Here is a 12,652-nt window from a genome sequence, read left to right on the forward strand (position 1 = left end):
CAGTCTCTGCATAGAAAACTGCATAAAAAAAGGATCAAAAAACGCCTCAAAAAACGCATCAAAAACGCATCAAAAACGCATCAAAAAAGGACCAAAAAAAGGACCTGCGTTTTCTGCCAAGAGCTGCAGTTTTTAAAAAAACTGTCCTGAAAAAAAAAGGATGGAAATCCTGAACGTGTGAACATACCCTTAATTACATTTTATTGTTGCAAAAATTATATTTACCCATAAATACAAGAATAAAAAAAAAACAAAGATGTCCCATTTTACTTTGTTTTAGTGAAGCGGTGAAATCTACCAGTTCTTTAAAGGTTGTAACCGGGACTTTAACATGGATGGACTATCCTTAGGATAGGTCATCAATGTCTGATTGGTGGGGGGGTGTGACACTCGGTACCCCCGGAGATCAGCTGTTCCTGCTCAGTTATGGAGCTGCACAGCACAATAGTGACACATCCACATCCTATTCAATAGAGGACGGATGTGCAGTACCTGGCCGCGACCACTATACTGTTGATGGAGCTGTTCTGTACAGATCCGCAACTCAACACTTCCAGCCGCCGCCACCGACACCAGGACCGGTTGGGTACCGGGTGTTGCACCCCCAGTGATCAGACATTGATGACCTCTCCTAAGGATAGGCCATCAATTTTAAAGCTCCCCATACACATTAGATAAATGTTGTCTGAGTTCGGCGGGATCGACAGGCCATATACTGTGTATAGGGGCCCCCAGATTCACCCTGAACAGATGACGCTAGATAAGCTATGGTCAGAGGAGTCAGGCCGCGGCTAATGTGTATGGGCAGCTTTGGCGTGGGACTGCCATGTAATGCTGACATGTTATTATCAAGGTGTTTTTCTTACAATCTCCTTTATTTTAGTGACCCTGCTAATAATGGCCACTAGCGCTCTCAGCCACAATACGGCATCCCTATATGTTGGGGATCTCCTTCAGGAGGTCACAGAGGCGATGCTGTATGAAAAGTTCTCTCCTGTCGGCAACATTTTGTCAGTCAGAGTGTGCAGAGACAAGTTCACCCGTCAGTCTCTTGGCTACGCTTACGTCAATTTCCAGCAGCTGGAGGATGGTAAGAACCATTACATAATTATAGCTATAGGACATTGCAGCCCTGCGAGCGACAAAACACAACTCTCGGCTGGAGTCATATATTGCAACTGCTCCAGAAATATCATGGAAATACCCCTTTAATTAAAGAAAACTACAGATACAGTGGGGAAAATAAGTATTTGATACGCTGCCGATTTTACAAGTTTTCCCACCTACAAAGAATGGAGAGGTCTGTAATTTTTATGATAGGTACACTTCACCTATGAGAGACGGAATCTAAAAATAAAACCAGAAAATCACATTGTATGATTTTTACATAATTAATTTGCATTTTATTGCATGAAATAAGTATTTGATACAATAAAAAAAAAACAGAACGTAATATTTTGGTACAGAAAACCTTCTTTGCAATTACAGAGGTCAGATGTTTCCTGTAGTTCTTGACCAAGTTTGCACGCACAGCAGCAGGGATTTTGGCCCACTCCTCCATATAGATCTTCTCCAGATCTTTCAGGTTTCGGAGCTGTCACTGGGCAACAATGAGTTTCAGCTCCCTCCAAAGATTTTCTATTGGATTCAAGTCTGGAGACTGGCTAAGATGCTCCAGGATCTTGAAATGCTTCTTACGGAGCCACTTCTTTGATGCCCTGGCTGTGTGTTTCTGGTCATTGTCATGCTGGAAGAACCAGCCACAATCCATCTTCAATGCTCTTAATGAGGGAAGGAGGTTGTTGGCCAAAATCTTGCGATACATGACCCCATCCATCCTCCCTTTAATATGGTGCAGTCGTCCTGTCACCTTTGCAAAAAATAACCCTCAAAGTATGATGTTTCCCCCACCATGAATAACAGTTGGGACAGTGTTCTTGGGTTTATATTCATCCTTCTTCTTCCTACAAACATGGCGAGTTAAGTCGATACCAAAAAGTTCTACCTTGGTCTCATCTGACCACATGACCATCTCCCATGCCTGCTTTGGATCATCCAGATGGTCACTGGTGAACTTCATTTGGCATGGACATGTCCTGGTGTGAGCAGGAGGACCTTGCATGCCCTGCAGGATTTTAATCCATGACTGCGCAGTGTCTTACTAACGGTCATGTTTGAGACTGCAGTCCCAGCTCTCTTCAGGTCATTGACCAGGTCCTACTGTGTAGTTCTGTGAGATCTTACATGGAGCCCCAGATCGAGGAAGATTGGCAGTCATCTTGTGTTTCTTCTATTTTCTAATAATTGCGCCAACAGTTGTTGCCTTCTCACCAAGCTGCTTGCCTATTGTCCTGTAGCCCATCCCAGCCTTGTGCAGGTCTACAATTTTGTCCTCGGTGTCCTTGGGCAGCTCTTTGGTCTTGGCAATGGTGGAGAGGTTGAAGTGTGATTGATTATGTGGACCGGTGTCTTTTATACAGGTAATGAGTTCAAACAGGTGTAATTAATACAGGTAATGAGTGCTGAGTAGGAGGACTTCTTAAATAAAATCTAACAGGTCTGTGAGAGCCAGAATTCTTGCTGGTTGGTAGGTCACCAAATACTTATTTCATGCAATAAAATGCAATTTCATTATTATATACAATGTGATATTCTGCTTTTATTTTTTTAGATTCTGGCTCTCACGGTTGAAGGGTACTGTACCTACGATAAAAATTGCAGACCTCTCCATTGTTTGCAGGTGGGAAAACTTGCAAAATCGTCAGCGTATCAAATACTTATTTTCCCCACTGTACATATATATATATATACACACATATATATATATATATATATATATATATATATACAGTACAGGCCAAAAGTTTGGACACACCTTCTCATTTAAAGATTTTTCTGTATTTTCATGACTATGAAAATTGTCCATTCACACGAAGGCATCAAAACTATGAATTAACACATGTGGAATTATATACTTAACAAAAAAGTGTGAAACAACTGAAATTATGTCTTATATTCTAGGTTCTTCAAAGTAGCCACCTTTTGCTTTGATGACTGCTTTGCACATTCTTGGCATTTTCTTGATGAGCTTCAAGAGGTAGTTACCGGGAATGGTTTTTACTTCACAGTTGTGCCCTGTCAGGTTTAATAAGTGGGATTTCTTGCCTTGTAAATGGGGTTGGGACCATCAGTTGTGTTGTGCAGAAGTCGGGTGGAGACACAGCTGATAGTCCTACTGAATAGACTGTAATAATTTGTATTATGGCAAGAAAAAAGCAGCTAAGCAAAGAAAAATGAGTGGCTATCATTACTTTAAGAAATGAAGGTCAGTCAGTCCGAAAAATTGGGAAAACTTTAAAAGTATTCCCAAGTGCAGTGGCAAAAAGCATGAAACGCTACAAAGAAACTGGCTCACATGAGGACCGGCCCAGGAAAGGAAGACCAAGAGTCACCTCTGCTTCTGAGGATAAGTTTATCCGAGTCACAAGCCTCAGAAATTGCAGGTTAACAGCAGCTTAGATTAGAGACCAGGTCAATACCACACAGAGTTCTAGCAGATGACACATCTCTACAACAACAGTTAAGAGGAGACTTTGTACAGCAGGATTTCATGGTAAAATAGCTGCTAGGAAACCACTGCTAAGGACAGGCAACATGCAGAAGGGACTAGTTTGGGCTAAAGAACACAAGGAATGGACATTAGACCAGTGGAAATCTGTGCTTTGGTCTGATGAATCCAAATTTGAGATCTTTGGTTCCAACCACCGTGTCTTTGTGCGACGCAGAAAGGTGAACGGATGGACTCTACATGCCAGGTTCCCACCGTGAAGCATGGAGGAGGAGGTGTGATGGTGTGGGGGTGCTTTGCTGGTGACACTGTTGGGGATTTATTCAAAATTAAAGTCATACTAAACTAGCATGGCTACCACAGCATCTTGCAGCGGCATGCTATTCCATCCGGTTTGCGTTTAGTTGGACCATCATTTATTTTTCAACAGGACAATGACCCCAAACACACCTCCAGGCTGTGTAAGGGCTATTTGACCAAGAAGGAGAGTGATGGGGTGCTACGCCAGATGACCTGGCCTCTACAGTCACCAGACCTGATCCCAATCGAGATGGTTTGGGGTGAGCTGGACCGCAGAGTAAAGGCAAAAGGGCCAACAAGTGCTAAGCATCTCTGGGAACTCCTTCAAGATTGTTGGAAGACCATTCCTTTTGACTACCTCTTGAAGCTCATCAAGAGAATGCCAAGAGTATGCAAAGCAGTCATCAAAGCAAAAGGTGGCTACTTTAAAGAACCTAGAATATAAGACATAATTTCAGTTGTTTCACACTTTTTTGTTAAGAATATAATTCCACATGTGTTAATTCATAGTTTTGATGCCTTCATTGTGAATGTACAATTTTCATGGCCATGAAAATACAGAAAAATCTTTAAATGAGAAGGTGTGTCCAAACTTCTGGTCTGTACTGTATATATATACATATATATATAATAATAGCGCAACCCGTCAGCAGCTATTAGAATAAATGGGTGTCCACATCCTCCACTAACTTCAATCATTCTCTTATTAGTCCATTAGGGCAAAGACATGTATTCCAGATATATGTAATAAAGTGGGTGGGGCGGGGTATGGACAAGGTCATCCACCCTCTCCAAATCTCTGTGCATAGAGTTATAGTTAAATAACAAACTTCTGTCTTCCTATAGCCACCACTAGGGGGAGACCATGAGCTCAAGGTATACATTATATATAAATACACTGTTTTAATTACATTTAATAGTAAAACATTCTGCCTTAAGCTCCATTAGGCAGGCTATCGTCAGAAATGATCTATTGTTTAAATCAGGTTTTTGTGTTATATATATATACAGTGGGGCAAAAAAGTATTTAGTCAGTCAGCAATAGTGCAAGTTTCACCACTTAAAAAGATGAGAGGCATCTGTAATTTACATCATAGGTAGACCTCAACTATGGGAGACAAACTGAGAAAAAAAAATCCAGAAAATCACATTGTCTGTTTTTTTAACATTTTATTTGCATATTATGGTGGAAAATAAGTATTTGGTCAGAAACAAAATGTCATCTTAATACTTTGTAATATATCCTTTGTTGGCAATGACAGAGGTCAAACGTTTTCCGGAAGTCTTCACAAGGTTGCCACACACTGTTGTTGGTATGTTGGCCCATTCCTCCATGCAGATCTCCTCTAGAGCAGTGATGTTTTTGGCTTTTCGCTTGGCAACACGGACTTTTAACTCCCTCCAAAGGTTTTTCTATAGGGTTGAGATCTGGAGACTGTCTAGGCCACTCCAGGACCTTGAAATGCTTCTTACGAAGCCACTCCTTCGTTGCCCTGGCGGTGTGCTTTGGATCATTGTCATGCTGAAAGACCCAGCCATGTTTCATCTTCAATGCCCTTGCTGATGGAAGGAGGTTTGCACTCAAAATCTCACGATACATGGCCCCATTCATTCTTTCATGTACCCGGATCAGTCGTCCTGGCCCCTTTGCAGAGAAACAGCCCCAAAGCATGATGTTTCCACCACCATGCTTTACAGTAGGTATGGTGTTTGATGGATGCAACTCAGTATTCTTTTTCCTCCAAACACGACAAGTTGTGTTTCTACCAAACAGTTCCAGTTTGGTTTCATCAGACCATAGGACATTCTCCCAAAACTCCTCTGGATCATCCAAATGCTCTCTAGCAAACTTCAGACGGGCCCGGACATGTACTGGCTTAAGCAGTGGGACACGTCTGGCACTGCAGGATCTGAGTCCATGGTGGCGTAGTGTGTTACTTATGGTAGGCCTTGTTACATTGGTCCCAGCTCTCTGCAGTTCATTCACTAGGTCCCCCCGCGTGGTTCTGGGATTTTTGCTCACCGTTCTTGTGATCATTCTGACCCCACGGCGTGGGATTTTGCGTGGAGCCCCAGATCGAGGGAGATTATCAGTGGTCTTGTATGTCTTCCATTTTCTAATTATTGCTCCCACTGTTGATTTCTTCACTCCAAGCTGGTTGGCTATTGCAGATTCAGTCTTCCCAGCCTGGTGCAGGGCTACAATTTTGTTTCTGGTGTCCTTTGACAGCTCTTTGGTCTTCACCATAGTGGAGTTTGGAGTCAGACTGTTTGAGGGTGTGCACAGGTGTCTTTTTATACTGATAACAAGTTTAAACAGGTGCCATTACTACAGGTAATGAGTGGAGGAAAGAGGAGACTCTTAAAGAAGAAGTTACAGGTCCGTGAGAGCCAGAAATCTTGATTGTTTGTTTCTGACCAAATACTTATTTTCCACCATAATATGCAAAAAAAATGATAAAAAAAAACAGACAATGTGATTTTCTGGATTTTTTTTTTCTCAGTTTGTCTCCCATAGTTGAGGTCTACCTATGATGTAAATTACAGACGCCTCTCATCTTTTTAAGTGGTGGAACTTGCACTATTGCTGACTGACTAAATACTTTTTTGCCCCACTGTATATATATGTATATATATATATATATATATATATATATATATATTTATATTTAATTTCTGTAATTTTTTTTAGCTTTTTTAACATATAATCTGTATTCAAAATAAAAAATCTTGCAACTTTCAAACTGGACATGGGTGATTTTTTTTGTTAGATTATAACTTCTTGTTGTTTCAAGAAACAACACGTGTACATAGCTACAATGGTCAGACCTGAGCCCTATTATTTGTATTAAAGCATCTAATGAGCGTGTCAAAGGTCATTGTGGAGGGAGGGTCAGCAGGGTCAGATGTGACGTCGCCTATTGTAATTAGTGGATCTTGTGCTATCAATTGTGTATAGAAGTCATCCTTCCTCTGCTAAGGAGCCTGCTGAAAACTCTTCCTGAAAGGGCAGAAAGTATGAAAATTTCAAGATTTCGCTTTTTTTTTTTTAGAACAAAAACAAATTGACAAATTATTATTTTTTTAAATAAAAATAATGCAAAAACAAAATAGTAAAAAATGTTTTAGCATGGAATGCTGGAGTTGATCAACAATTCCTATCATGGCATGGCATCCTATCAGGGCGGAGAGGTCACTGAGGTGGATAAAGTCATTGATGGTCTCTTTCTTTGAAAATTTCCCCGATCCTTTCCCGCCAGCGGAGCGAGCTCTGGATACGATGAACTTTGAAGACATGAATGGCAAAGCGATGCGCATTATGTGGTGTCAGCGCGACCCGTCCCTAAGAAAGAGCGGGGTCGGCAATATTTTTATCAAAAACCTGGATAAGACTATCGATAGTAAATTACTTTACGACACATTTTCTGCTTTTGGCAACATCATGTCGTGTAAGGTAAGTCGTCCCCCACATACAGATGTATGAGGTCTGTGCAGTAATAAGGTCACTTATTAATATGAGGTGTTGCAGGTGGTGTGTGACGAAAATGGATCTAAGGGTTATGGGTTTGTACATTTCGAGACCCACGAATCAGCCCAGAAGGCCATTGACTCGTTGAATGGCATGATCTTAAGTGACCAGAAAGTGTAAGTATGCCCTCATGGAAGCCCGGCTTCACATGTCTGGGATTCCTGGACTCCTGGATTTTCAGTTATCCCTTTCTGCAGGCAGAAGTAGACAGAGCAACACTGAGGCTATAGAAGGCAAATGGTGCAACATTTTTATTTAAATCCAATTGCAAAAATAAATTCTAGCCAAGAATATATGCATTTAAGTAAGAAAAAAATTCCCTCAAAGGTAGATAACCGCTGCCACGTATAGGGAAAACTGGGGTTCCCAGACCCTGTTCTACCAGGCTCCACATTTCTAGGACAGTATATCCCGTGTGTGTGCCACAAATTTTTATGGTTACATCCAAACATCGCAGATGTATTTATTTTTTGCCAAAATGTCTGCAACTAAAAATCAGTTCTATATATCCGAATTAATTTTGTTTCTGCGATTAATGGGACATAAATATAAATACACTACGCACATATATAAAATTATCTACATAGGACTACCCCATTATGGCCACGTTCACACGATCAGAATTTGGTCAGTTTTTTACCTCAGTATTTGTAAGCCAAAATCAGGAGTGGGTGATAAATGCAGAAGTGGTGACGTATTTCTATTATACTTTTCCTCTGATTGTTCTACTTCTGGTTTTGGCTTAGAAATACTGAGGTAAAATACTGACCGAATACTGATTGTGTGAACGTGGCTTGGGTTTTTTTTTTTTGCCGTTACCACATAACAATTTTGGATAAACATGTCTGTATTTTCTATAAAGGTTTATTGGACATTTCAAGTCCCGTCAGGAACGAGAACCTGAACTTCTTTCCAGATCTTTATACACTAATGTTTACATCAAGAACTTTGGAGTAAATATGGACGATGAACGGCTCAAGGAATTGTTCAGCAAATACGGTAAATATGAATCGTGCGGCTACGGGAATCACGGCTATTTCAGAAGACCATATTGTGGCCATATTTCATTCTCTGTATTATTGCTCCACGTCCCGTCCCGTCCCGTCAGCAGGTCTCATAACCTAAGCTAACAGTATTGCAGCCATTTATGATGTAAGTTCTGGGCCAGGAGACCTGCTGATGGGTCGGAACGTGGAGCAATAGTCCAGAGAATAAAATATGGCCACAATACGGTCTTCTGAAGTCAGACTTATATGTGGGTTGTCCTAAAGCTTCCGAAACCTAAATTTGGGAAATATTCTCACATAGGGCCTACACTGAGCGTTAAAGTCATGACTGATGAAAATGGGACGTCCAAGGGATTCGGCTTTGTCAGCTTTGAGAAACACGAGGACGCCCTAAAAGTGAGATGGAGACTTGCGAAATATTTGGAGTCAGGATTGGTATCTCTTTTATTGAAGGCCGTCTAAGTTGCTGGAAGATGAGCAGCAATAATCATTTATCAGTCTGCATACCACTCATCTGAGACAGCATTTCCTCTTTGCAGTATTAGTTGGGATCTCAGGGCCTATACCCCTACGGCATTTTTTTTACAGGCAGAAATTGCCTATATGCTTTAGATTCTGGTGCAGCTGCCGACTTTTCCCAAGTGAAGCTACTTCAGTCGGCGGTTTTTTCCTGAAGCGCCAGCTGTTTGTCGTTGTTTTTGCTCTGGCATCTTTTCCCTAATATCTTCATTATGAGAGAATAAACATGTTACCTCTGTTAACTGCTCCAAGGTTTCCAAACCCTGATGCAGTTAAAAGAAGTACGGTAACTAAATACTGAACATGGGCACAGTAATGGCATTTTGACACTGCTGTGCATTATGTTAATTTTTTAAAGAGCTTTTGAGACACTTTTTCAGCTGGATTCCGCTCGGAATCCACTTGAAAACGATGATGTATGCACATAGCCACTGAGTGGAAACTCTCTAAATCCTCCTCTGAAACTCAAAACTCCTCAAAAACTTGGTAGTTCCTGCTTCAAAAACTCAGCAAGAAGACTCAGTGTGCACGCACACCAAAGGTAAGTGAACAGACACGTCTTTTTAAGGTGGATTTCTTCCTGGAATAAGTATGAAAGAGTGCTAAAAAAAACTACAAAAAGTTAACATAAGCACGGCAATATAAAAACAACATAGCTGAGCACATTGTCCGTCTTTTGTCACTTCTTTTAACAGCTTCAGGTTTCATAAGATGAAAAGTAGCATGTTAATTTTTGGGGAAGCTTCTGCTTGGAAGCGGCTTGCTAGTTAAAGTTTAGGTTATGTGCATATGTAGTTTTTCGAGGAGTCTTGGGAGCAGAAACTAAACAGAAACTCTCCAACTCCTTCTCAAACACGTGGAGATTCTGGTCAGTTTCTACTCCAAAAACACTGCAGAAAGACTCCTTGTGCACGTACCCCAAATAAAAAAAGAAAAAAGATGCCAATGGTTGAGCAGCCTGAAAAATTGCTAATGAAAATGCTTCAGTAAAAACACCATCGTTGTTTTCCTCAAGAGTCTTCACCTTGAAAAACTCAGCAGGACACTGGCTTCTATATAAGACATCATGTGCACATACCCTAAGGGGGTTTTCCTTTTTCAGACATTTATTGAATACCCACAAAACAAGGGTCCCCGTGGGGAATGGCATGGCTGTGCGTGTGCTCAGCTATCTAAGGATGTGCACATGTGCAACCACCTCTTCATTCTCCACCTGGATGCAGCAGTCATCCACTGGACATCCAGACAGGTTGGAGGTTGAGGGACCCCTTTTCTGGAGATAGGTTCCAGAGATGACACCCGTATCTATCAGACAGGTATAGCATCAGATGGTTACACCATTAATGCCTAAGATGGGAATCTCCCTCCTGGCCAGGATAATATAGGTTACAATAATTTTCCTGTCAGGTGTACACCATGTGAACAAAGAACCAGGAGAAGATCAGCTCTTTCAGGGTGGGATGAAACCCCATCCTTAGGAGATTAAAAAAATGACAGTCTGTAGGAAATGGTGCCCTGATCCCTCAGGGTGAGAGATCTTGTTCTTGTGACCAAACATATAGGAGTAAAGTAACGATTTTCCTACTTCTATAAGGCTGTGAATGAAATGAACGGTAAAAATGTGAATGGTAAGGCCATTTATGTTGGAAGAGCCCAGAGGAAGTCGGAAAGACAAGCCGAGCTTAGGAAGAAGTTTGAGCAAATAAAGCAAGAACGGATCACCAGATCCCAGGTGAGTGACTTTATTCCCTTTGTGTTTAATTTGCGTGAGTATTTGAAAAAAAAATTCTACATTTTTAATAACTTTTTTTTCTTCTAATTTTAGGGTGTCAATCTCTACATTAAAAATCTTGCAGATTACATTGATGACAGGCTACTGCATCAGGTGTTTTCCCGTTATGGCACCATCACCAGTGCTAAGGTGAGCTCAGCTTGTATCTGCTTCTTTCTATCCTCACATTCATTTTCATCTACGTAACATAAAGGGTTATACTTATGGCCAACATTAGACGTTTTCAGATACATAGGAGAGGTGATAACTTGTGGATTGGTGGTGGTCTGACTGCTGGGACCCCATCGATCCTTTAGGAATAGAGTGATGAGTAGATGATAACTTTCAATGTCGGGAATGACCCTTTAGCGTGAACCTTCTTAGGTGAGGGTGTACTATTTATTTGCCTATGTTTCATTGTAAGGATGGCAAGTGATCTAATATTTCAGGTTATGATGGAAGGTAGACGCAGCAAAGGGTTTGGTTTTGTCTGCTTCTCCACCCCCGAGGAAGCAACCAAAGCGGTCACAGAGATGAACGGAAGGATTGTAGCCTCCAAGCCATTGTATGTCGCCCTGGCACAGCGTAAGAAGGATCGGCTAGCTCTTCTAGCCAACCAGTTTATGCAGAAGATGGATCATATTCGAATTGTACCCAAACAAGTCATTAATACCTACCAACCACCACCACCTCCCAGCTATTTAATACCACCTGCTTCACAAGTAAGTCTCCATATAAAAACAACCTACAGAAAGCTTTCTTACAGAAACAGCGCCATACTTGTTCTAAGGTTGTGGCTGGTCTTGCAGATCAGCTCCATTCGAGAGAATAGGGCTGAGTTACAATACCACACTCGACCTGTGGAAAGATGGGAACTGTTACAGAAAGAAAGCAGCCATGTTTTTCTAACAATATACAATCCATTTATTACAACCCAAACTTATTTTTAGGTCCAGAACTATGCAGGATACTATCATACAGGACCGATACCGCAGGCTGTGCCAAGTCCTAGCTGGACACCACAAAGTAGGTTCAGTGTATTGTGGGAATGGGGTTTAGTATGTACGTCGAGTGTCTTCTCCCGCTAAAACTTACTAGTGCACATCAGAGTCTCTATAGTGATATTACATAAACTCTGTGGTCTACTATACCAGTCCTCACCATTTTTAAGATTTGCACTTGCCGTGGGGGCATGGTCTGCCAGCGATGTGAGAGGATGCATGCCTGATCAGCTCCGTGTGCAGATCCTTATACGATCGTCAAGCTATCCTTTTTTCACCCTCTGGTTGGGTATACTTACCTGCTTATCCCTGGACACTGCAAACAGACTTTTCCCTGGCACGGAGCCTGCCATGAAGAAAGGGAACGTGTTCAAAGGCCAGGAATGCAATCTGCAGTACAAGATGGGGTCGACACAAGCGTTCCGGAGAGTGCAAGCTGAGCGAGTGAGTGCCAAAAGGAGGTTGTGGCTAGATTAGAAAGATTTGCAGGATCAGGAGGTGAAGAAACGGGATGAGACGTTGAGAAAGATTCATCCAGACCGATTCCTTCTCCCACCTGCTTATTACATATCAGCCTGAGTATGAACCGGCTGAGAACCGGGGAGTCCATGCTGTTTCTCCTACACGCCAACTAGCAGCTACAGAGCCCCATGCAAGCCATTGGGGGTTCTAGTAGCTCTCTTTCATCTCTGGTGCTGCAAGTAGGAGGAATTATGAAGAACATTTCAGTGGTCAGACAAAATATACGCAGTATCTCAGAGAGGACCACAGACCTAGAGGAGAGGGTTAATGAATCATAGGACATCCTACTTCCAATGTGGCTAGATTTGCAGCAACACACCAAGTTATCAGAGGCAAATCACCTCAACCAGGATGATTTGGAGAACCGCCTGTGCAGGAACAATTTCTGGATTGTTGGAGTCCCTTAAAAATCAGAGGGCGCAAAGACCACAGAAT

General features: G+C 41.7%; 1 protein-coding gene across 1 annotated transcript in view; it reads left to right on the plus strand.

Moving 5' to 3' along the window:
- The first annotated feature begins 897 nt into the window (after window positions 1-897).
- Window positions 898-12,652, plus strand: part of LOC138642997 (polyadenylate-binding protein 1-A-like) — a 30,969-nt gene continuing 19,214 nt past the window's right edge. The window contains exons 1-9 of the mRNA XM_069731661.1: window positions 898-1,090; window positions 7,129-7,322; window positions 7,398-7,513; window positions 8,260-8,396; window positions 8,706-8,800; window positions 10,518-10,655; window positions 10,749-10,844; window positions 11,144-11,407; window positions 11,645-11,724. Coding sequence (XP_069587762.1) covers window positions 898-1,090; window positions 7,129-7,322; window positions 7,398-7,513; window positions 8,260-8,396; window positions 8,706-8,800; window positions 10,518-10,655; window positions 10,749-10,844; window positions 11,144-11,407; window positions 11,645-11,724 — 1,313 coding nt within the window. The remainder of the gene's footprint in view (window positions 1,091-7,128; window positions 7,323-7,397; window positions 7,514-8,259; window positions 8,397-8,705; window positions 8,801-10,517; window positions 10,656-10,748; window positions 10,845-11,143; window positions 11,408-11,644; window positions 11,725-12,652) is intronic.

Source organism: Ranitomeya imitator, chromosome 6 (assembly GCF_032444005.1).
Source record: "Ranitomeya imitator isolate aRanImi1 chromosome 6, aRanImi1.pri, whole genome shotgun sequence".
Taxonomy (NCBI): Eukaryota; Metazoa; Chordata; class Amphibia; order Anura; family Dendrobatidae; genus Ranitomeya; species Ranitomeya imitator.